General features: G+C 40.0%; 1 protein-coding gene across 1 annotated transcript in view; it reads right to left on the reverse strand.

Moving 5' to 3' along the window:
- FAT3 (FAT atypical cadherin 3) overlaps nucleotides 1-25,777 on the reverse strand; it is a 423,022-nt gene that overhangs the window by 50,824 nt on the left and 346,421 nt on the right. Inside the window, exons 11-16 of the mRNA XM_054088271.1 lie at nucleotides 22,528-22,724; nucleotides 21,378-21,531; nucleotides 19,576-19,809; nucleotides 6,867-7,256; nucleotides 3,341-3,555; nucleotides 2,542-2,679 (exon numbers count right to left, since the gene is read on the reverse strand). Of these exons, the coding sequence (XP_053944246.1) occupies nucleotides 2,542-2,679; nucleotides 3,341-3,555; nucleotides 6,867-7,256; nucleotides 19,576-19,809; nucleotides 21,378-21,531; nucleotides 22,528-22,724 (1,328 nt within the window). The remainder of the gene's footprint in view (nucleotides 1-2,541; nucleotides 2,680-3,340; nucleotides 3,556-6,866; nucleotides 7,257-19,575; nucleotides 19,810-21,377; nucleotides 21,532-22,527; nucleotides 22,725-25,777) is intronic.

A 25,777-nucleotide genomic window follows, 5' to 3' on the forward strand; every position in this document is an offset into this window, starting at 1 on the left:
AAAGCTGTTTGGCCTCATTACCTTCCCTGCCCTTAGTATAACACTATCGTGTTTATTACCACGCTGTGTCCCAACTTCTCTTTTATAAGGCTATCAATAAACATAACAGCTTCACTGTATTAAAATAACTGTACCAGATGATGCATTCCTGAAACAAAGGTGCAGACAAAAAAATAAATGCTGCTAATATCCAAACTCAGCCACAGCCACTGTAGCTAACATTTTCATCTCTCCTAGGTGTCAGCTGTGATATGTGACCTGATTCTATTTATCTTACAGTTGGTTTCCAGGATATTTTACAAATTGCTTATTAGAGTCAACCTCAGTGTGACACACAGTGTTTCTAACATGGTGATGGAGAACCAAGAAAAAGTTCACAGACAGTTGGCTTAAACACACTGGAAAACATTTGGGACTACTAGGGGCAACAGTCTCTGTAGCAACAGGATATTATCCACTATTCAGCAAAAGATAAGAGTTTTTGAGTCTACTTGTTTACGACAGACACAAACTACTCAGCATGGTTTGGGTACTTCAGTGCAGCACCCACGGGCTCTCTATGCACATATGTGCCCATGTGTGAGGTGTGAGTGTATGTGACAATTTGCAAAAGCTCTGTCTATGCAAAGCTTATGGATGACAGTTCGATTTTATTAACTGCATCCTTATGTCGGCCTCCTCACATCTTACAACTGCTTTTAACTGTACAGCACTCTCTGCTCCCTAAGGAGAGCTGTTGACACGTCTCCCGGTGAATCCTTCTATGGGAGAGAGCAAAGGGCAAAATGCATGCCAGATAAAACAGCCTGCTCCAGCCTCTTGGTGCAAGGCTGGAAAGGGGAGCAACACACTTCCAGAGTGGGCAGAAATCCAAAGCCATTTGAAAAATAAAAGCCATTTGGATAGGAGGGAAGAGTACAGGCAAAGTGCACAAAACAAGGATGCTCTTCCAGGACGTGGGATCAATCTAAACTAACGATAAAGGAAATGGTTGGGGAGGCGGGGGGAGAGGAGAAACACTGTGATTGTGGAGGCGTAGTGGCAGGGGAGGCAAGAAGAATCCTGAACTATGGAAAGTCAAGAAACTGAGGCAGAAAATTAAATATTTTTTCCCCCTTTTGAGCTGTAATTTCTCCTGCCAGCAAAAAGTCAAGATTGACAGTATTGCAGGGTCCTTCTTAAATTTTGTGTGTGTTTGCTTTCATTTCTGTGTATCCTAGAAAGGTAGATGGCAAAAGATGTGGTTTCTACGCGATTACAGCTCTGGAAATGTTTCCTTAAACCACTGAAACCTGGGAGTCAGCACTGCCTTTGGGGATCTACAGCAGATGGGGCATCATGTATCATTTTCCCTGACGGGGTCAGAAACACCTGTGTCTAGGAAATGTGCTAAGGAAGCAAGAAAAAGACAGTATCATAGCTTATTTTAACCAAACAAAACTTTGGAAAATGCAGACGTAACAGAGCTGGCTTTAAACATACACATGCTGGTGAGGGTTAATATGTGTGCCTGAATGCAGATGTACACCACTATGCTTCAGGAACTAAACAAAATTGTATCAAGAAATAAGGCCTGTGCCAGTTAAGAGAAATTCATTACAGCAAATTTGTAACATGCACAGCCATTGTTACTTCCCTGTCCTCAAAAGTCTGAGATAAAGTCATTCTGCCCCCAAACACTGACAATTTAATCCTGCCTTTAATAGAGAAAGCATATTTGCTGGTGTTTTAAGCAGCAGCCTTGCTTCCAGGAGAGAAATTTTCCAGCTAAGCCCATATTCTGAGCATATTTATCTGCTTACCCAGTTTCACAGATGCATTGCTTGGAAGCAGAACGCATGGGTTTCTTTATGTCTTGCAAGACCTTGGAAGCCCTGGAGCACTCTCCTGCTTTGCTGCAGCACAGGCAATTGCATTTGTTTGTTGTTTCGTTTTTTTTTTTTTTCCCAAAAGGCACTAATTGCTAGCTATAGCAAAATGGTGATAAATCACCCCGAATGAATAATCTAGTGAACAAACAAAGCAGCAGAATCTGTTTAATGAAGCACTCTTTCACTTTTTGTACAGCCTGGCCACTTCATAACATCACCTCCCCAGTGCCATGTTTTGCAGAGCGCTAATTAATGGCTGAGGTCTCAGCTCGGTGCTTGGTGCCACAATCTGGAATATGTTGTAATCACTCTGTTGCACACACTACTGCACATGTGTGCTTGCACGCGCAGGAGAGAGAAGGCAGCTCATTAACACAGCAACAGCTGCCAGTGGCACCACAGGAGAAATCCAGAGTTGATTTTTTCCCAAATCTGGCCTCAGCTGCTGTGTTAGTGGCAGGATGGGAATGCTATCAGAGCAGTTGGCTTGTAGATAGGATTGGGGATAGGGCTGGGGTGGGAAGAAGCGGAACGACATTAGAAAGACCTGTTGAAGTATCTTAGGCTGATCACTGCAGAGTATAAACAAAGCTTATTCAAACCAAGCTAGCAGCAAAGTTAAGATCAATACACATCTGTAAGTCATTGTAAGAAGTCCCACATGTCTTACCCTTTCTCTATCCAATTTCTTTTTAACCTTCACAAGTCCCAAAAGAGGATCAACTGAAAATTCATTGTCTCGATCTCCATTCACTATGGAAAAATGAATTTGGCCATTGGAAGGACTGTCCAGATCTTCTGCTATCAACTTTTTTTGAGAGAAGAGTGAAAATTAGCAAACACATATTAAGCCATGTGTAAAAAAAAAAAAAAAAAAAAAAAAAAAAAAAGTAAGTTTTCATATTTCATCAAACTAGTTACATCTGAACTACACACCTCTACAGCACAGAGCATCAAGACAACCAGACAGGAGGCTCCCTTTGAACCTTTTCAAAATTCAAGGTTTCAAACATACAGGTTATTTTAATCTTAATATTCCGTATAACACTTTCTTTCTGGATCCACAAGTTCCAAGATTAGAGCATTGTGAGGTTTGTTTATGACACACTCATGCCAGACTACACAAATACTACGTATTTCACTATTTCACTGAAAAGTTTAATTCTGCCTTTGCAATAAAACGCACTTGTTTCTAGCTGACTTATGAATTGCAATGCCTTAAACATGCCATTGCTCTTAGACAGCATATTGTAGTTGAAATGAAACAGTCAGTACTACTACTGTTTTCTTTTTGGGGCAAATAGGCAGCAGCCCGGAAAGCAGTGGCAGATGTGGAATATTGGCTAGAGAACAGTTTGGGTGATTCAAGATGCAGTAGTTATAATTATTAAGCAGTGCAGCAGTGTCTTATTAAAGGTCATGTGGCAGAGAGCTTCATCCTGCCTAAATGCTGCCCACGCCTCACTCACCATTATCACTGAATCACCAATAGCGGCGTCCTCACTGATGACTGCACTGTAGACCACCTGGCTGAACTTCGGTGCATTGTCATTAACATCCGTCACATTTACGTTCACAGTCGTAACAGCACTCAGGGCTGGAGTACCTCCATCTTTTGCTTCCACTACTAAGTAGAAATCTTTACACGATTCATAATCCAAAGCTTCAAAAATGGAAATTGCTCCTTTGAAGCAAGGGAGGAAATGTCAACATCCAGCAAAAACCAAATAATGCTACGGACTAAAGGATCTGACTACAGTCAACAGTACAGCATGCTATTTATCACCATGATACATATACAAAAAATGTTTTTCTAACCGTAAAACTGCCCAATCCAATAAAAATATTTGTTCAGGTTTCTACTGCTGTAGTTTGATTTAAGAATGATACCAACTGCAGTTTGGTAACCTCTCCAGAAGGGACATTCATAAGGCATGAAGCAATGAATGGCTTCTCAAGAAAATACCTTTTATTGTATGAGTACTACAGATGGAGAAGTGGGGGCCATATCCACTCATTTGTCTGGGCTCATGCACAAAGTCTGTGGGAGAACTGGATGGTGACTGTGGAAATCAGCCCTGACAAGTCAACAGAAATTCACTCACATGTAATTAATTTCTCACGAATTAAATACAAATGAATGGAGTATGAATACCTCTGAGAAATCAGTTGTCTATCATTTATGCAACTAAACAGAAACTCAATTAGGTTTATAAACTTTGAGTTCACTCACCACATAATCCAAACTAAGACTCTTTGTAACTTGACTCATTCTGTATACCTAGACCCCCTCTAGGACAGAAATAATTTTTATGCAAGTCTTCCACTTGTTTCCCATGTATCCATAACCTTTATAAGAAGGGACAAGTACCTTGTGCAAAGATTGCTTGTGATGCCTTGAAGGAGGTAGCACTGGGCAATGCAGGAAAGACTTAAAAGCAAATCCTTAACCCTCAGTAGGTCAAATCTTTTTCAATATACACCTGTCAGGAGCAGGAATGTATGGGCCTTAAAGGTCACTTAGTCCAGTTGCTGCCCAACACAGGTCAGCTAATCATTCTTGATAGCACTCAGCACCAATGTTCTCACAAATTTCCAACATCATCAGTTTTCTATTCTTAGGAAATACGTTTCAGTACTTAATAATAATTACAGTTACAGGTTTCTTCCAATGATTTAACAGAAACAATCTAAATGCTATTTAAGCCCATTCATATTTTTTTTTTTTTCCTCAGGAATGCTCATGGGCAACAGTTATTACCCTCTTTGTAGGTACTTTTTACAGGCTTGAACACTAACAGCACGTCTTCTCTTTTCTATCTTAAATAGTCTCAATTCCTCCATTCTTTCCTGGTAAGCCACAGTTTACAGACCTCAGATCATTCTTCTTAATCTCATCTGGTCTCTCTCCAAATGAATCCTAGCTTTCAGAATGACTTGCTGGAAGCAGGAGCCCTGAAGAGACGCTTGCAAGTGGCTAGCAGAGAGTTCCCACTGATAAATGGAGTGAAGGGCATTATTTTTCAAGCCCTGATCAGGCATGCTACATCAGCACCCGGCTGTCTGGAAACTGAGCTCCTGCCTCTAAAGTGATAATAACGTAGCTGTCACACATTAATGAATAATAAATAGGGTTTTTTTCTTCCCCCTGTGTGATTAAGCTTCATTATGGGGTTTTATTGATTTATCTCCTTGGCTTCATTGTAAAATGTGAAGTTAAGTATCGCTGTCTAGGCGTATTTATGTTTAAATTTTGTTATCACTAATCAACATTATGAAGATAACAGACAACACACGGTTATGTTAAGTCCCTTACATGTAAGGCAGTGGACTCTGCAGAGAGATTTTTGCACAAGATAATACAAACAACACAGTGCATCATTTTAAGATTTTCCAGGTTACTGATTATTACAGCTGCATTCAAACAAGTGTTACCTTCACCTTTCAAGATCAACATTGTTTTGCTCTGAAGCTCTGATGACAGATTTTTACTGGTCATTCTGAATATTACAAGAATAAAAGGCTTCATTACAGGAATCACAGAAGAATCATTTATTACTGTCTGTTGATGGATTGCAACCTCAATAAGATAAAGAATATATATCACTAAGGAAATTAAAAGAAAATGAGCCATTTGGACCAAATTAGGCAGCTTTTCTTAGTATTTCTTAAAGACAAGTAGTGGCATGTCTTTAGGATTTCTATTATATAACCAAAAAAAAGCCTTAATTCAAAACCATGGCCGAAGTCAACGGTTAAACAACACAAGTCAGGCACAACCTAAGCTACTAAAGAACCTAATGAAGTTCCGCAAAGGCAAATGTAGGGTTTTGCACATTGACAGGAACAACCCCCTGCATCAGTACAAGTTAGAGGTTGACCAGCTGGAAAACAGCTCTGCAGAGAAGGACCTGGGAATCCTGGCAGACAACAAGTTGACAATGAACCAGCAATGAGCCCTCATGGCCAAGGAGGCCAATGGTATCCTGGGGTGCATTAAGAACAGTGAGGCAAGTAGGCTGTGAGAGGTTATCCTCCTCCTCTACTCTGCCCTAGTGAGGTCACATTTGTAGTATTGTGTCCAGTTCTGGGCTCCCCAGCTCAAGAAAGACAAGGAACTACTGGAGAGAGTTCAGAGGAGGGCCACAAAGATGTCCAGGGGACTGGATCATCTTTCTTATGAGGAGAGGCTGAGTGAGCTCTGTCTGGTTAGCCTGGAGAAGAGAAGACTAAGAGGGGGCCTTATATATACCTAAGGGTCAGGTGTCAAGAGGACAGGGCCAGACTCTGCCAGTGGTGCCCAGTGATAGGACAAGGGGCAATGGGCACAAACTGGAGCACAGGGAGTTCCACCTTAAAATGACAAAAAACTTCTTTACTATGAGGATGATGGAGCACTGGAACAGGCTTCCTAGGGAGTTTGTGGAGTCTCCTTCTCTGGAGATATTCAAAACCCATCTGGACACGTTCCTATGCAACCTGCTGTAGCAGGTGGGGGTATGGCTAGATGATCTTCAGATGTCCCTTTCAACCCTACCATTCTGTGACTCTGTGAAGATATATATTCAGCTGTATAAATGGCAGTTGCTACCTGACATGTAGGGACTGGCAGCTATTTGATCCTGATCGCACTGTCTGATGCTTGCTAAGGTCCAGAGTGTTGAGACTATACTCAGCTTGTAAGCAGGCGAACATTGCAAGTGTTCATAACTGTAAGGGTTGCAGTTTTGCTAATAGGTTGTCACATGTACACTGATTTCAACAGACATGCTAATGGAGAAAAGCATTCTCCACTTGAGCCAGGGCAGCTAAGCGTGACTGTAATTTACATCACTCTCCAACCTAAAATTGGTTTTTAACTGTGCAACTAATTCCACATCGACAAGCTTCAACTCTCTGTCCTTGGAAATGTTTTGGTTCAAGGGCCTTCCCCAGAGCATTCAGATATTGCTGACACTTTCATTTTGCATCACAAGTAAGAACAACTTTACAAACCTGTTTTTGAGTTAATCCTGAACTTCCCTTTCTCATTCCCTGATCTGATGAGATAGGTAATCTCAGCATTAGTACCAATGTCTTGGCTTGTAGCAAAGACAGAAAGGACTTCAGTTCCAGGCGAGGTGTCTTCAGGTACCGTAACAAGATAATCTCTTCTTTCGAACACAGGTGGGTTGTCATTGATATCTAGCACTGTTATGGTAACAGTGGCAAATGAGGACAAGGTCAGCACAATGCTTTGATCTGAGGCCTTTACACTGATGTTATAGGAAGACTGAAGCTCTCTATCAAGTGGATGCTCCAAAATAATGATTCCCGATGACCGATCAACTGAGAAGTAACCATCTGCAGAGTCTGTCAGGGAATAGGTAACTTTTCTGTTCACACCTGAAAGAGAAGCAAATGTGAAAATGATAATGTGAAATAAAGAAAACAACAACCTTCTCCCATCTAATTGAAACCCTAAACAAAATCTGCTACCACACAGGTCATTTCCAGTGGAGATGGAGCATATAGAGGTAGGAGCACCTGTGGATACAGTATTGCTGAAGGCTTGGGAGATCAAGACATGCTCTTCTCACATGACAAATCCCCATGGATAAATTAAGTTTCTTCCCTCATTGTGATACTTTTTTAAAAGATCACTTTGCAAGACAGCTGTTTAACGAAACTTAAAAGCAGAATCCAGACATGGTCCTTGCCCAGAAAAGCTTACAATTGAATTAGATGAGACAGGTGGAATTTTGAAATTGGAAATGTTTCAGAGCACATCTTGAAGGAATAGAAATGTACATAAGGGAAAAACAGACCCATAAAATCACATCAGGTGGCACAGAATGTACCAGCTACCTGGGCTGCCTTGATTCCGCGGTTGAGCAGCAAGATATTATCATCAGACAATACCCGTTAGACAAAAGCTGCATGAAAGAACTGCTGCAGGACATGGACATTTTAGAAAGGAAAGTCCTCCACTCCTCTGATTTGAGAGCAAAAATTGAATTGTAAGAAAGATATCCTGTGTTTTTCAAATCCTGCTTGTACTTCCCAATATGTAACAGTTACCCATCCAGCTGCAGAATATGCAGATCTATGCTAAGGTTGTTATTACTAATAAGGCCTGAGGGGAAGGTACTGACTCGGTTGCTTGCTACACTACAGTGGGATAGTAATTTCAAATCTAATTAAGTGAACACAGATACAACCTAATTCAACTCCCTTTATGCTGGCTGATTTTTTGATTCGGTCCGAGGTGCTTCACTAAGAGGTTATAACTAAAACACAAAGATCTACTAAAATGGAGAGTCTGTTGTTAACATCTCTCACTTGAATGTTTGCGGTCCTTTTTGTTGGAGAACAGACTTTACAAGTCTGACATGAATCAGATGAACAAGAGCTACCAATCCCTTCTAGGCATATTTTGTTAATTTAAAATTTGTGACAGTATTATTCTGCTTTCCAGCAGCAAAGCACGGTAGAAATGTCTGATCAAAAGCAGCATAAATCACAGTTGTTTTCTGCTTGATGTAGCAGGAGTAGAGCGTCCACACAAGGGGGAGCTGGGAGACTCTTTCTTCAATCACACACACATAAAAGCTAGAGCAACTACAAAATCCCAGACCCTACTTGGGGAGCATTAGGAATTACTATTTTGCCTCTTCAGGGAATAAAGTTTTTATGCAGTACTTGAGACACTAGAGTATATTTCAAACAGTCTAATGTTTTTAAAATAATGAAAATTTTAAATGAACCATTTTTTTTTTTATCATAGCAGAACCTCTCTATGCACCATGGCATCTCAAATGTGAAAAATACAGAGGCCCTCCTTCAGTAAAATAGGCAGTGCAGCCAAGGAAGTGACTCCTGTCCTCCAGACGAGGAACAGAGCTCAGTCCACAAACTCGTTGGAGACTCATGTATTGAAACACTGAGACTATGAATAGCCTACAGTCTGCTGGAGACTATGCTCACTTCCTCACTTAGCCTCTTTATAGATGCATCCAAATGCTCTGTCAGCTGATGGTCAGCCACTCTGACAAGAGTGAAAAAGGAGTAAAGATCTCTGGAAAAGTTTAAGGTTCCGAATGGCTGGAGGTGTGTCTAAATTCCCATCAGGGAGGACCTCCTTCTGCTAGAAATCCTCCCTGAACTTCAACTTAGAAAAAGGGACAGCCCTGACTAGAACAATTAATGAGCTAGTAATTAGAGCTGATCCTTGGGGATGCTGGAAAAGGGGATTTTGTGTGATTCAGAGCATTCAGTTGAACATCCAACCTACACACGAGTTTTAACTGTAAAGCTATTCACTATTCTGTACTGGGCACTCTTAATGTCTGCCAGTTTCTAAATAAAATTAAATAAGTCTCTGAAGCAGAGACCTTAACATGCACCTTCCATGCACGTGTGTCTGTGTTCAGGATCACCTTAGTTTGGTTTGGGTTTTTCTCTGGCACAACCGCCAACTGTTTGCTCACTGCAGCATACCTGGGCACAAGACAGAAGATTCAGATACCGTGGTCTTTAAAAGCATAAACAGGGAGAAAAGAGATGGCCTTCCCGTGACTTGTGTCTTAAAACACTCAAAAACTTCAGCGAGAATATCTTGCAAGAGACAGAATCTGTTGGATGTAAGATGATGCATGGTGACTTTACAGAGAGGAAGTGATAACTCTGGTGACTGATCTGATTGATATATCATCTGAGCACTCTCCTTGTATTCTACTTTCTAAAGGCAAAATACATTAATTAACCAAATATCAATAATGTTTTTTTGATAGGTGACTACTAGAGATCCTGCAGTAGAGACAGTTCAAATACAAATTACGGTGTTCTGGTTGCTAACTCTAATATAAAGGATTTTTAAATAGAAGTAGAGAGAGTTGGTTCTTGAAGGCAGGTGCTTTTATTTTTCCTTCCTGGAAAACAAAAGAGGAATACAGAAGTTCCAGGGATGTGGGTTATCTTGTACCAGTCTGGTTTGATGATGAAAACAGTCTTATTTTTCCCATGGGATCTGGAGGAAAAACCTCTTCCAGGTGAAAATGCCATTTTATGTAAGGAGAGAAGATCAAGGCAGGAACCTCAGCTGGGACACTCACTATACCAACACTTGGTGCCTTTCAGCCTGAACGCAGAGATGGAATAGAAGGAAAAACACAGAGGCAGATCTTAGCCACCTGCTGACCTTCTCCTGCAGTGTTTTTTGAGGCCTGGAGTTTAATGCTTGCTTCTTGGGAGGAAAATGGATTCAATGAAAAGCTGAGGCAGAAACAGCACTTTGGAATGTGTTGTGTTATATCAAAAGCTGCTTTCTCTCAGCTTTCTGACCTGAGGCTGGAAAAAAACAATGGGCATGAGGCAAAGGTGAAGTAGGAAGTTATTTCTACTGAAATTCAAAATGCTTCAGTCCAGGGGCTGCCGTCTGCTGAAAGAGAAGTGTCCACCAGTGTGTGTAAATGGCATCCCTGCCATGGAGGCAATAGTAGATCCTGTTGTGACTATAAATGAGAATTTTTCTGTGGAAAGGAAACAACTGCTCCAGCACCATGGTTCCTGCACTAGTAAAGAGCACAATCCTCCCACATTGCTTGCCCACAGCTGTTGGGGGATTAACGTTTGAAAACTATGTTGGTTTGATTCACTTACTCACTTAAAATTCTCAGATTTCTAAGGTGCCAATCATAAAAAAAACCCCAAACAACTACCTAAACATGGAAAGCTTTGCAGGGATTACAATTACTGCAAGAGAACTGCAGTACATTTTTAAAATAAAGGAATAAGCAAACACATTTTCTGTTTAGACTTGTATTAGCATACCACAGAATATTGCCCTTTACAAAATCTCTGATGTGAAGAACTTGTATAACAAACAGCAGGCTCGTACCTCAAATATCATCCTTCATACAGGGCTTTTTCCTTATCCTCTTTTGTACTAAACCAAAGGGGTATGCATTGAATGTCACATAATCACATCTTTTGTTACTACTACTTTAAATAGCACCAGGGAAATAAAATAACTTATCTTCATACTTCAGGAGTATCAAATTCCTGCTTGTGTAACTCATAAAGTCAGAGGATTGTTTAGGTCAAAGATTACCTTTAAGGTCATCAAGTCCAACCCTTAATCTTACACTGCCAAGTCCACCACTAAAACACGGCTCTAAGTGCCACATCTACATGTCTTTTAAATACCTCCAGGGATGGTGACTCAACCACTTCCCTGGGCAGCCTGCTTCTATGCTTGAAACCCTTTCTGTAAAGAAACTTTTCTTAATATCAAACTTAAATCTCCCCTGGTACAACTCGGGGCCATTTCCTCTTGTCCTGTCATTTGTTAACCAGTGAGAAGAGACTGACACCCACTTTGCTACAACCTCCTTTCAGATAGTGTTAGAGAGTGATAAGGTCTCCCCTCAGCCTCCTCTTCTCCAGACTAACCAACCTCAGTTCCCTCAGCTGCTCCTCATAACATTTGTGCTCCAGACCCTTCACCAGAAAGCTGTTTGGAAAGAGAGCTGTACAAAAAGTTATATTTATCAATATAGCAGTGATTTGCAAGCATGGTATCTGATTATTGTGCTTCCTTTTGCCTCTGTCTTTCATAGTGTGACTAACAACAGCGTGTACCTATGGTCTTCCCTAATCACCCAAACCTTAACCACACCAGTTGCTGGAAGTTAAAAGTCCACAACTTCATTAACAGCAAAGAAAACAAAAGATGAATACTAAACCAAATTTTATAACACTCTACTTCATCGTTTTGAGATGAAAGAGAAAAATCTTGCCAGTAGCACCATGCCGAACTGTAGAAGAATATATAGCCCCTCAGGGAAAGATATTTCAAGTGATTTTTACAACTTAAGCAGAAAAGCTGGCCAAGTTCAATTCATAACCCCGCTACTGAGATAGGCTTTCACTGCTTTGTCCCTTTTCTGTGGGGAAATGATAGCCTTAACCCCAACGTCTGTTACTCATACGAGTGCTCCAGCAGAGTCATGGTACCATGGGATGAAAGCAGGGCCACAGAGGAAGATAATCAAGCCCTCACTGAAGGGAAAAACTGGAGACAAGTGGCACGTGCAAGCTTTTAACGTATGATACTTTCCATTAGTGTCTAAAACCCTTTCAATTTCAGCTAGATCAGGTGTTGTCTTTTTTGGTGGGAAGATGAGAGCTGGATGTCTGGCTCTCTTGTTTTTGGCAAGAAATTTAAATAGCTCAGGGTACCAGCTTACATGACTTGACATGAGTACTTTTTCCATCACGCTCCTGAGTGATTCAATTCTTTGTGCTAATCAGTCATAAACTTGATTATTTTTATGAAGTGAGTAAGGTCATTTTAGATACACCTAATTCAGGGTTGCAAAATGTAGATGACACCATTGGGCAATGTAGCCTAAAGCAATGGAATGCACATGTAGAGAGCGAGATCTACAAATTATATTCATGTATATATGTATGCACATATATATACACAGAGACAAATACACACATATATTTACAAGTTTCAGTGATCCAATTTAAATAAAGGATTTATTTAGTCAACATAATTGAAGAGGTACAATTCTCCTTGTTTAGTTCTTTATCTCTATGTTGTTATCAATGTCTTTGAAATCTCAAAAATTAATTAAATTAATAGAAATGACAGAGTTTAAAGACAGCAGGAATATTGTGAGGTCATCAAATTTATCTCTGCACAAAGAAAGGATGGATGCAATTTACCCGCAAACACAGGCCTATCCTTTGATCATGAACTTGCATAACCTCCTTGGATAAGACACCCCAGTGCCTCACTTTTCTCACAACTAAAGATCTTGTTCTGACTTTCGGTTGAGATTGAATAAAAATAATAAAAGACAAGGCGGGGGGGGGGGGGAAAGAACAAAGGTTGACTTCCTTTCTCAGAGCTACTTGTCTGACATCTGAAGACTGGTATACTTTATCATTTCAGTTCTCTTTTCCCTGGCATAGCCTCTCAACTGTTCTAACATTTCTTGCTAGCACATATTTTCCAGACCTGTGATCTGTCTAGCGAATCTCCAGGTAGCCCACATCTAGTGCTTTACCCAAAACTCAACACAACCCTTCAGGTCTCGATTTGCCACGTAAATAGAAAGAACTACTTCTGTTTTCCAGCATTACTTTTGCTTACCTATCTCGTTAAAGTATTTGCCTTTTCACACCACCATGAAAGTGTAAACATACATTCAGCCTGTGATTCACCATAATACAGCTGCTTCTCTGCAGTTCTGCTGTCCAGTCAGCCACTACCCAGACAATACTGACCCACTTAGGATTTCACATTTATACTGATGACTTGCATTGTATTTTTCCTCAACACTTTTCCAACTATGGAAACTTTTATTGTATAAGTTTTCCAACTGTTAAATCCCACAACTATGACCTTGACACTATCCAGGGTACTTGCAGCATCATTCTGCTTTCTGACATCTAGCAATATAGAACGTACAAAATCATCAAATCATAAAGGTTAGAAAAGACCTCTAAGATCATCAAGTCCAGCCATCAGCCTAACACCACCATACCTACTAAATCATGTCCCGAAGTGCCACCTCTACATGTTTTTTTGAACACCTCCAGGTGTTTAATAATGAATTAAGAATTCACATCTTCCATAGCCTGCATTAGTGTGTGAATCCCTGGAATATTTTAAAAGTCATTGAGGCAAAGGTGTGGGTAAAGACACAGGAAGTTCCATGTATCTCTTAAAGTGAATGATCTACTTGGGAAAGCACCTTGTAATATTCATTTTACAAAAACTCGGACAACATCAGGAAATATCATCTAGATAGTACTGGTGACATTGCCAACTTTATCTACTTATTAGCTGTTAGGTTTTAGTAAATCTGTTCTATTATCTCTGTTATTCTTCTTATTCATGTTTCAGTCCCTGTTTTCTTCTTTTTTGGATCCTGAATGTCTGAAAAGTTTCTAAGTCTTTTTAAGCGGCCTGTCCAATATAAACAAACATGCAAAGCAGAGGCTTTGCCAGCAAATGCTAAAACTAGTATCTACTTCAGCATTGCTATTATTTTGTTACTTGCCGCTATACACAATTCGGAGAACTGCTCTTTAATCAAGTTGTGACTGTCATGCACCCCTGACACTTCTCCAGACTCATCTGGCAGCACTTTACCCTCCAGGTACAACTGGCTCAGTTTCGCTAATTCCTTCAAGAGCAAAGCCCACCGTTGATATAGTTGATGTCTGTACTCATTATGTCCATGTACATGTTCTTGAAAGCAGTGACCCACTGAACAACCCAGAAGAGTGATTTTTTTTCACGTGTCTTGCTCATCAGCACTTTGATGCTTCTTTCTACAAACAAGAGATAAACCCTGGAGAAATATATACATTCCTCATTTGTTATTTCTGATAGAAATTTAATTTTTATTGTTATAATGGTTCACCATTTTTCCCCACTGACAGGAGAGTAAGAAGAAAAAGAAGATATAATACGTTAGCTTCGTCGCCCTCCTCCTGGAGGCAGGTACACTCCAGACTGAACTGACTGAAATATAAAAACGAGGTTATATTACCATTCTTCTCTCAAAAAGATATTTCTTATTTCCTGTATGCCTGCCTTACGAGAGCATGTGCTAAGGGTTTGTCTTCAGATTTTTTTTTTTGACAAATCAAGTCTTTACTGAAAAATCAAAATCACTGAGGTCAAATCTTGCAGAGAAAATATTTTTGTCACAGAGTTCTTTGAAATTCAAGGTAAAACTTTCCACCAGAAGCTGAAAGAAAATGGCACTTCTTCCCCCAGTTCAGCATGTTCCCCAGCTGCTCATCAGGCAGATCATAGGTCATAGTTTGCTCCCCTGAACTTCTAAGGTGGAGACAGTTAGGGTTAGGGATCAGATGTCTCCTAACAAGAAGGTCAAATGGCTTCCCCAGAAAGGCTAAGTCCCTTCTGCTGCAGCTCTTACACTTCGTGTGAAGAGGTGAATAATTAGTTCCCCACACAAGAACTAAACTGATTACAGACTTGTTTGATATAAACTCTCCACATTAAACATAAATGCACTAATCAGATGGCTACAGAATCCTCCTCATAAATCTGTGGCCAAATAATATTTAATTCTATATAACTCTTTAAAGAACACAACCGAATTCAACCACAATTGACCTGTATAATTTGGTTGTATAAACTTAGCTACCAGAAAGCCTCAAGCTCAAGCCTGGCTCTCTAAATTCAGCTTTCAACACCAATTTTTTTTCCCCTCACCCCCACCTAAATACCAAAGATTCAAGTACAGCAAACAAATAACAGAAAAACAGGGCCATCGTTCAATCTATCCACTCCCAAACTAGTTAGATTTTTTTGTGGAACTGATGAATAAACCTCAGACCATTCCATGTTCTGCTGTGAGCCCTGCAGAAGCTGGGACACATCTATAACTCTGGGCATCCCATGCACAAATGTGAAAAAATGCTTTGAAAAAAGTAGCACACTGCTTATTATTTTTCTAGGTTGCATTACTCAATACTATTAAATCTGCTATTAGATATGGCACAATATGTACCCAAATAACACTTTCTGCAAAATCTCGCTGGCCATTAATCCTTCATCTCTGAATTACGTCCAGCTTGGGAAGAACTGTCAGAGAGGGCATCAGTGTGAGTTTGCTGCCTGTCTGCACTACTCTGCCAGGTTATGGTGAGGATGTTATGCTTTTGTATCCACAGTGTAAGTCTCCAGTCATTCCCAGAAGGTGCTTGGGGTGCCAGTGCTGCACAGCACATGCTACACAGCACATGCTGCACTCAGTTCTTGGAGATATCCAAAAGCCATTTGGATACAGTCCTAGACAACCTGCTGTAGGTGGCCCTGCTTGAGCGGAGTGGTTGGACAATCTGAACTTCCAGAGGTCTCACCCAACCTTAACCCTCTATGACCATCTGAATCTGGCAGCACGGCATCTCTGCATCCATAATGTCACACATTTCTACCAAGGCCAAAGTCAAAAGCTTCAGTTCTGACTTATCACCAAGCACAACCCCGTAGTCCTCACCTTCCGCACACAGTGACGGCCCTTCCTGACTCATTTGCTATTTGTATATACAGAAAAAATGGAGCAGGGGAATGCAGGATGATTCCTGCTGGGAACTGGATTGTCAGCTGTGACAAACACAAGGTATGGACAAAACTATGTCAAAGAACAGGGCAGCTGACAGAGGAGGACTGCTTGGCTCGGTAAGTGAGAGGGTGCAGGTCTTTGCTGTTTCAGATGTGACTGCTATTCAAAGAATCAGATAAGTCTGAATGGTGTCTCTGATAAACGGATAGATTTGGATAGCCAGACCATAACCTGGACACCAGCTGGCTCCTTGCAGGCTGCATGTCACCACACCTCCAGTATGTACCCAGGTACTTGTATGGATGCTGGGGCTGGAGAAAGGTTGTGGGGGTGAGGGACAGCTGAGGGCAGAGCTTGGAGGTCTGTGCTCTGCAGGGAACTACTTGCAACTCAGTAAAGGCCACTCCTGCCAAGTTTTTGTTTCCCTACACGCTTGTATGTTCCTGCACATTGGCTGCATGCAATATGAGGTGCTGGCTCCAAGGCAACCTAGTCCATCTATAGTGGTTGGTTGTGTTGCAAATGGGAGAGGACCTGCACAAACATGCACCAGCCATGGCTTTAATCACAGGATAATGCAGAGGCTGGAAGGCAGCAGCAGCAGGCAAGACAGGGCTGGCTTGCAAGGTTGTTACCATTTCCACCAAAATTAGAACCCCATATTCATCACAAACCCAGAAAAAAAATAAATAAGTCAGTGAAATCACTAAACTGACTACAGATGTAGATGGTGTGGGATTGCCAATGCCCCAGTGGTGATGAAGATGACTGCAGAAGGACAGATGACGCACTGTTTATATTTAGTACAGTAAGTACTTCTACCTTTGGTAGACTACACCATCAATCATCACAGAAATAGGCTTGAGCATGGAGGTCATTCGCAAAGCAAAGCAGCTGCAAGTGCAGCAAAATTTAACCACCACTTAAAGCACTGCTGAGCTTGGACCATGTTGTCAATCATTCTTGCATTCTGCAAGCGAGGCCACAATACTGTATGCACATGGAAAACACAAACAGCACTTGGAATAAGTATGTACCTGCAGCTCAGTTTTGGGCTCCAGGTTTATTTTGAAGTTTATCTATTTTTTAATGTCGCGTTTACCACAGAGTTCTATGTACATTTTCTCAGTGTTGCTGCTCTAGCATGACCCTAATTCCTTTGAAACAGACTGAGGTTGTAGTTGTCTGATGGATTTGCTCAGATAATTATACCTCAGCATTCACTCCCAACTCTACTTTTGCCTTAATTTGAACAGAACAGGGTAATTCAGTGCTTTGAGTTGAAGACAGTGGGAGGTGCAAAATCCACTTCTCCCTGTGAACTTCACTAAAAAACTGTTAAAAGAATTTATCTTTCATTTCTCAGTTTGCACATTTCCAAATCTGATAGGAGTGAGTTAGTAGAAAATATTATATTGTGGAAACTAAGAATTTCCAGTGGAAGCAGGATTGGAGAAAGAATTGCTTTACATTAAAGTTACTGATATGTCTTAACAAAGACACACATATATATATTCTCCCTGATTCAAGTGATCATTTAATTCGAATACTTAGCTACATAAAGAGATTATGTAAATTGAACTTGTGTAATATCAGAGTCAAAAAGTTAAAGCCATTTTCTCCTGTTGAATACTGTGAAGAACAGTCACATCTCTCCTTCGGTGTGTCCAGTTGGTATAACTGTTTTCTAAGCATGTATCCAAATTACAAGTATACTAAACAACAATCTATGTTACACTCGTGAAATTTCCCAGAATATTATGAGTTCAGAAAATTCAACAGATATGAAAGGTAGAAGGCAGGCGTAACACTATTTTGCTGTTAACTGGAAATTGTCTCAATTATCCAACAGTGTCTGACCACAATATTTTCAGTTTTATGTTAAATTGAGTTTATTTGCAGACCACAAATCGACTTCTCTAAAGTTGCATCTCTATGACTTCTATATACTGATCCTCCTGCCCTTACAGTATACCAAAGGCCAAAGCAGAAGAACAAATTCCAAGACTGTAAGACATTTCCTGAATATAAAAAAGTGGTTTCTATGATGATTATAGGCTCCACTGAACCTTATAGGAATATCATAGCCCATCAGTAATATCAACAATACACTTTTCTCAGTGATGGGAACATTACCTGAAATCATTCATTACACATCAACAGGGAATCACTGATTTTAGTATAGACTAATAGAACAGTATTTAACATAAAAAACAATTTTAGAGACCAGAGTCACTTTCATATGATACAGTGTCTTGTTTGACTTTAAGGTCTAATCAGTAAGGAAGAATATAGCCTCTTCTCATTCATCACGCACACCCCTCCCTTCTCCCTTTGCCTTATATAGTTTCAGAAGGAAGATGTAGTAATCAGTTCATGTTGGGTTGTTTGGTTTTTGGTTTTTTTTTTTTCATTGCTTATAATCTTATGTTAAGCTGGTGATAGCAAGAACTTTTATTGAGAGTATTGAGAGCTTTTAATTCCAATTGTTTCTGTCTCCCCTCTCTCTTTGAGTGTCCTCTCACCTATGAGAAAAATGGTAATTAAGACATCAGTGGAAAACAACACTGAGCCTTCAAGCTGTTCAGTAGCTTACTAACAGTAATTGGCTTTTCACTGCAGGACAGTATTGTAATTTTAATTGTGATTTTTCAACCAAAGCATATAATGTAGCTCTTCATAGATACATTAATGAATACTTGCTACTCCTTCACTGATTCCTGTATATTTACATTATAAGCCTTAGTAACAACTGAGACTTCCAGCATGCACTGTTTTTTCTTAAAAACATTATTTTAAGGTGAAATATTTTTTCATTTAATAGAAGGTCTTTTTTTCATGTGAAGCTACGCAGGCCACAGTTTTTACAAAACATCTTCAAAACCACAGGAAGAAAAAATAAGCTATGGGATTTATTTATTCCAACTGAAGGGAATGAGCTAACAAAAAAGATCTGATACTTGGTAGGTCTTACCACTGTGTTATGCTAAAACCCTTCCTTTAAATATTTATAATTGGGCCCAGATTTCAAGGTCTAGGTTCTCATATAATAAACTATTACACTTTCAAAGAATGCACAGTTAAATACCCTGAACATTTATAATGTACATTCAAGGCATACATCAATAATTTTATGCTAAGGTAAACAGCTGGAACAAATGGGAGTTATAGCAGTATAAAACTCTACAAAAGCTATGATTAATCAGGTATAGGTCCCTATGGCATGTAACTACATTATTTGCATAAACAGAGGCATGGGTATTCAAAATTAAGGCTCAAGAGGTAGAGACCACTGGAGGAAGAAAGTTGGAATTTAGCCCCAAAACTATAATTTACCCCTGAGCTACCAAGGATCGAGACACTAAAAGATTAAATGCCTCTGGGGCTTCTGCAATGCTTTTCTGTTTGTAACACCATCATGTCAAGTTCAGCCATGAGCATTTCATTGTAAAGAAACAGAAGAGACAAAAATGGGGAGGATGCTTCAGCAAAACAAAGAAGTAATGAGGAAAGGTAGCAATAGAAAAATTAATCTGTATTGCAGTTCCACCAACCTACAAAGTTTTCCTGAACATTAATGATTATTGGCAGTATTACTCACTTACCGACATCGGGATCAGTGGCTTGGACTCTTGTTAGCAAAGCTTTAGTGGCTGTATTCTCATAGACACATGCTGTGTAGTGATCAGATGAAAACACTGGTGGATTATCATTAACATCTTCTAAAATAAGATGGATTTCTGATTGGCAAAACCTGCCACCACCATCTGTGGCTCGAGCAACCAAGTTGTATGCAGGGATTTTCTCTCGGTCAAGAGGGGCCAAGGATTTCAGCTCACCTAAAATTGATTAAAGCAGCAGCGATCATTACTATTGTAGCCACATCACTAATTCTAGATAGTGTGAGTGTCTCAAAAACATATATTTCACAGGAATAGTAAACAGGAAAAAAAAAAAAAAACCCCACAACCTTGCTTATTCCAATGAATGGATTAAAAACTCACAGCAGCATCACTTCTCACTCCTCTATTTCCCAAAAAGTGATCTACCAATATGAGTGCAGAGAGGTCAAACCACTCATGGCGTTTTTCAATAGCCTACAGTTTCACCGATATGAACATCACTGTGTTTTCCCAAGTCTGCCTTTCTGTTACTCTCAAGATTTACAGACTCCTAGACACAGAAGCACATCCTGAATCTGATGACTCTAGCCATAATGAACTCAAGTTTTCTAATGATACTATCCAAAAATAACATCATCATCCCCCTCTCTCCTCCTCACAAGGCAATCTCCAACCAGTTCCGATTTCCTGTAGGTCTCTGGCTTCTAGTTTAAAACAAACTTCTTATCATCATATAGAGACAGGTGTCACAATAAACATCATCATAAAAAAAAAAAAGCCAGGTTATTCCAATTGTGAGAGTTTTACCCATGATCCATTTTCCACTACACAGATAAACAACTGCCAAACATTGCCACATCAGCAGACAGACATTACTAGTTGGAAGACAAGTTTTGGGTTAATTTTGTAAAGAGTGTAATTCGCCATTAAATACAGCATTTTTTTTCTTGACAAGAGCAATACTTCCCCTTCCACAAATACCCATCTCCAAACACCTCCACTTCAATCAATAATGCTATGGCAATACAGAGTGCTGCCTCCTGCTAGTCAGGTGGAGGAGGCATTGCACAGGGAAGGATTTAGTCCATCATTATGCAAACCATACTCCTAATAATAAGAGAGGAGTGGGATTTTTATTCATGGGAATGTGATTTCATCTAGTTTTACTTCATAACACCCATAAAAGATACTAGTCTCTGCTAAGATCTTAGTAGAGATCAGTATCTTTTTTTCCAGATGTACTGCCAAATGTACAAGATCTTTGTACCATTCCACTGTGCCCACAAATTCATTACTGATATCCTTCCTCCCTCAAAACCTGTATTTAAAAGGAATGTCTATTTTACAGGGTCTAAACACCAATATGTCTAGACCAATGTGGAAGAACTGAAGTTTGGAGGTGAAGGATTACCATATTGGCATCTTCCCCTCTTCTGTACCAAAAAGATTCCAGAAGAGGCACATGGAGGACAGGGAGGTGATCCAAGACAGCCAACATGGCTTCACCAAAAAGAACTCATGCCTGCCCAGCATAGTGGTCTTCTATAAGGCTTTTGATACAGCCCTACAACACATCAGAAGAAGCATGATCAGAATCTGGTGAACAAAGACATCCTTCTTTCTCACTCCTACCATGACCACTTCAGAAGTGGTCATCCATGCCTGCCACAATTGGAACAACTGGCTGATAATCAAGTATTACCTAAGCATAGTTAAGGAAACTAGCATCCACTCATGTCAAGGGATTAGGAATGCTATTCCAAAACATTCAGTTGTCATCTTACCATTTTCTGGATCTAAGAAAAATTTATTGTTCCCAGCACCATAGAGAGAATAGCGAATTTCACCGTTGGACCCAATGTCAGCATCTTTAGCACCGATTTTAAGAATGACTTTGTTTGATGAGATGTCTTCAGGAAACAGTGCTGTGTATGCAACCTAGAGGCAAAACCAGAAAAGGAACCTATGATATAGCAGTATTTTATAGTTTTTGGACAATCTTTTTTTTTAAACTCTCTGTAGTACATTATTTTATACAGGGAAAAAAAAAATCCATAACATAACACATTCCTTGAAATTCAAATTACTCTGAAGCTTTGAGGTGCCAAATTATGACTCTTAATAGGGCTTGTCTTAGGTGTTAAATGAGGTCTCATTTTCTACCTTCCATTTGTTTCATTAATACCCATGACATGGAAACTTTCGTGAGTGTTCTAACAAAGACAACACTTTCTATTGCCTCATCCAGGAGTGTTTGAGGGAGATACAGACTGATGTTTGCAATGACAGTGGTCCATAAGTGGAAATGTAATTATGGGAATTATGTGATTATATACATACAGATGTATATACGTATAAGATTCTGTAAGCAGTACCATTAAGAAACTCTGCCTTTCATCACGTCTTCTCTTTTGCACAGTCCCTTCTATTACAGTAACATCAATCCCCACACTGCCTTTCCACAGAATAAGAGACAGCTAGCACACTCTAGGCATGCCCGACAACATGACAGCAAGCTACGTTCTTCCGTCTTTTCCACTGTATCTCCGGCATCTGCTAGGTTCAGGAAGGCTGGAGTTAAACTAGCTTGAAGACATTTCCACATTGGTTGTAAAGGGAAAGCACATTTTTTTTTTCTGCAGGGGAGGAGTGGCTGCCCAGTGTGAGCTCACATTGCTTCATTTTTTCTAAAGCCAACTAAGGTCACTGTGGACAAGATTCTTTTGCTAGTCTTACTAGACCGGTATCCTTTAATCTTGGCTTCATAGGACTAATTTGTCCTGCTCCTTTCCCAGATCACTCTGGATTCTTCAACTAGGACCTTAAGGATGTAAATGGGCATTGCCTGTGAATACCTGTAAATAGCAGGGACACCCATAGGGAAACCCTTGCTTTCAACACAACCGACAATTGCCGCGGGTGTTGCTAACTCACCTGTTCACAAACTGGACTGTTATCATTAACGTCAGTGACAGTAACTTCCACAGCAGCTTGTGTTACAAAGAGACCATCCGTGGCGGTAATGTTCAGATAGTAAATGTCTTGCTCTTCGCGATCTAGAGGCCTTTTAACATAAACCTTCCACTCATTCTGAACCAGTCCCAGAGCGAATTTCCCTTTGGGATTTCCTCCTGCAATGAGACAAGAAACACGCAACGGGCTGGGGTATCCCTTCAAACCTCCCACCTAGTTTAAACACACAGACACATCACAGAGGATTTGAAGTAAGCAACTGTCATTTGTTTTACAGTGATCGGTGGCTTCAAAATTGCAGACTCAGGAAATCTGTAATGAGATTACGCTCCCTGTGTTTATTGCCCCCTGAATGCCTTGTATGAAAGTGAACCAATAGCTATCAGTGGAAACAAAATCCATTTAACAGAGCTGAAGATGATCTCTTGTTTAGTTCCCCGTAAGGGCAATCAAATTCAAACTGTGAACAATCAATAGTCCTCTCAGGCTGGTACAATTGTCTTTCCACTTAGTCTCGGGAGAGGATGTAATACACTGTAGCTCTTGTTACCAAGACAATTTCATTAGCTGTTGATTATGCAATCAAGGACTGGAAGTGGGTTCTATTAAGGAATCCTCTAATGAAAGCTTTATCATACAGATGTGCTGTTCTGCTCATTAAAATTCTAGTTTTTAAAAAAGTTCACATGACACAGGAAGACATGTTAGTATTAAATAGTCCTAACAAGAGGTCATTTGAGGAGCAGTTGGAATATAAGCAGTACAATTAGATCAAATGTATCCAAGAATGAAAGCTGGTGAACGGAGTGCAGGAGATGAAGCAGAAGAGTTTTTTATCATGCCATAGCATTTTGACACTGAAGTTAAATTGCCTGGTGACAAAAGCAAACAGGGACAAGGAAAGTTTTGGTCCACCTCACCCTCAGGAAGGAAGGGAGGACATGTCACATACAGAAGAGTACAATACAATGTTCAAGGCAGGCACAGTTTTTGATGTTTCCAACAGTTATTTACTCTTTCATCTGAAATGGTACAGTCTCCTGCCTGCTCCATGAAGAAACTACTTTCCATCACCTTTCTCTGAGCCTGATCTCAACCCTTTGTCAGACCAGAAAGTGCAGGAACTTCAGGACTGAGACAAAGTCAATTTAACAGGCAAAGTAAAGCTGCATGCTTTAGCAAAGCAAAATAAGGAATTCATGGCACATGTTCTTCCATTTCCAGGAATACAGGAACCTGTAGCAGTTACTTGGGAAGACAAATGCCATAAGTCCGAACATCCTCCCTTCTTCCTTCTTCCCCCAGCTTTTTATTACTGTGTTTCATATGGTATGGGGCAGCCTTTTGGTCAGATTGGGTCAGCTGCCCCAGCTGTTTCCCCTCCCAGTTCCTTGTGTACTCCCAGCCTCTTTGCTGGTGGGGTGGTGTGAGAAACAGAAAAAGCCTTGGCTCTGTGTAAGCACTGCTCAGCCATAACTAAAACACCCCTGTGCAATCAACACTGTTTTGGTTATGAAACCAGAACATAGTTTCATGCTAGCTGCTATGAAGAAAATTAATTCTAATCTAGCCAAAACCAGTAAATCCAACTACCCAGTATTCTGTGCACAGTGTCTAACATAACTTTGGTCTGTAAAAAACATATCTACACATTTAATATTTTAGAATAGAGCGTTACAGTCATAGCAAACTCATGTGCTATAGAAACTAAGTGTGGACACAGAAAAAAGCATCACATTTGTCCACTGAGTGAACCTTAATTCCTTCTAACCCACTACTACCTCTTTCCCCGCTATATTAAGTTTTCTGCTGTGCTCTTCCATGCAGAAATGCAATCTGAGAACTACCTTCTGTGTTTCTAATGTATAAAAGAGTTTTAAAAATACTGAGGGAATGCTTATTCTTTCTAGTAACAAGATCAAGAATGTCAAGCACGCTAGTGTACTCTTGCTTACAACTTATTCAGGGTCCTGACACATGTCATGGGATTTGTCCAAACTCAATGGAAAGACCAGGTTCTTAAATCTTCCTCTCTAGTACTTGTGTTGAATGTTTGAGTAAATAAGTATTTAAAAAAAAATTCAAGGCTGAATTTATTTGAGCTGCCTCTGCTGTCAAGTAATTAGGTGTTATTGTTGTTGCATCTGCTGTCACAATTCTGTCAGTCCCCAGGGACCTTCTTAGCAAAAAACAAGGCAGAGAAGATCTGAACTTCGAACTAAGCTTAAAACCAAGCAAAAAAGATCTATTGCACATTGCATACCTGCTTTCTACATCAAAAAGCAGAAAAGAGGTCACAGGCTGCTATGTATGCCTTCTTCATTATCTACCAATGACAAGGTACGCTGGTTTCTATTTAATATGAAAACTAAGTCAGTTGAGACAGGCTGAGCAAATCTTTCTTGTTAAGAATCACCATTTCTGTTAGCTTTAACTGTTTAAAAACAAGGGCACACTAGATTTCCAAAGAATTAGTCAGATAGGCATTATAATTACAATTATAAATGGCCCTCTAATGATACAGAGCAAAAACCTGATACACCAAATGCAGGTATAGTCTGTTGATAGAAAATCACCTTTTTTGATCACAAAACCATGCAGATGTAAATTTTCTCACTGATAGCTATGACAGTCTGGAATGATCATCAGATGAGTCGGCTAAACCTTGTTTAATCTATTGTGTGATATAAACACCGATTTCTCCTAAAAAGGGTTACACAGTTTGTCAATGTGCACTACATTGTGCTCTGAATAAAGTCGGAAGCAATGAGTATCTGTCCATTGACTCGAGTCTCAATATGACTTCCAAGAAGGCAGACCCCTGCTGACTGGCATTAAATTCTCTCTATTCAGTTCAACACTAGCATAAAAAAGCTTAACTCTCCTCTACAAAAGGCTGTAATCTTGTCATAGTGAGTTTAGTGTTGTAAACCATTAATAAAAATGGTCTTAAATAGTCTTATTTAGCTTCATGATAGCAATCAGTGCTTTCCTGCATATTAGTCCTTTTGTAAAACGAAATGATTAACTGTCCCGACCAATGATGAAGCAATACACTTAAGGTATGGGAATCCCATTGCTAAGAAAAGAGGAAAGGTAAAGTCTAATTAAAATCAGCTGGTGGCTTTTATGTCTGGCAGTAACACCAGACTGGAGCAATTTTAAAATCACTGTTGCTTTGTTGTTGCTGGAATGGCTTTTAAATCATACA

The sequence above is a fragment of the Cuculus canorus genome, chromosome 1, assembly GCF_017976375.1.
Source record: "Cuculus canorus isolate bCucCan1 chromosome 1, bCucCan1.pri, whole genome shotgun sequence".
Taxonomy (NCBI): domain Eukaryota; kingdom Metazoa; phylum Chordata; class Aves; order Cuculiformes; family Cuculidae; genus Cuculus; species Cuculus canorus.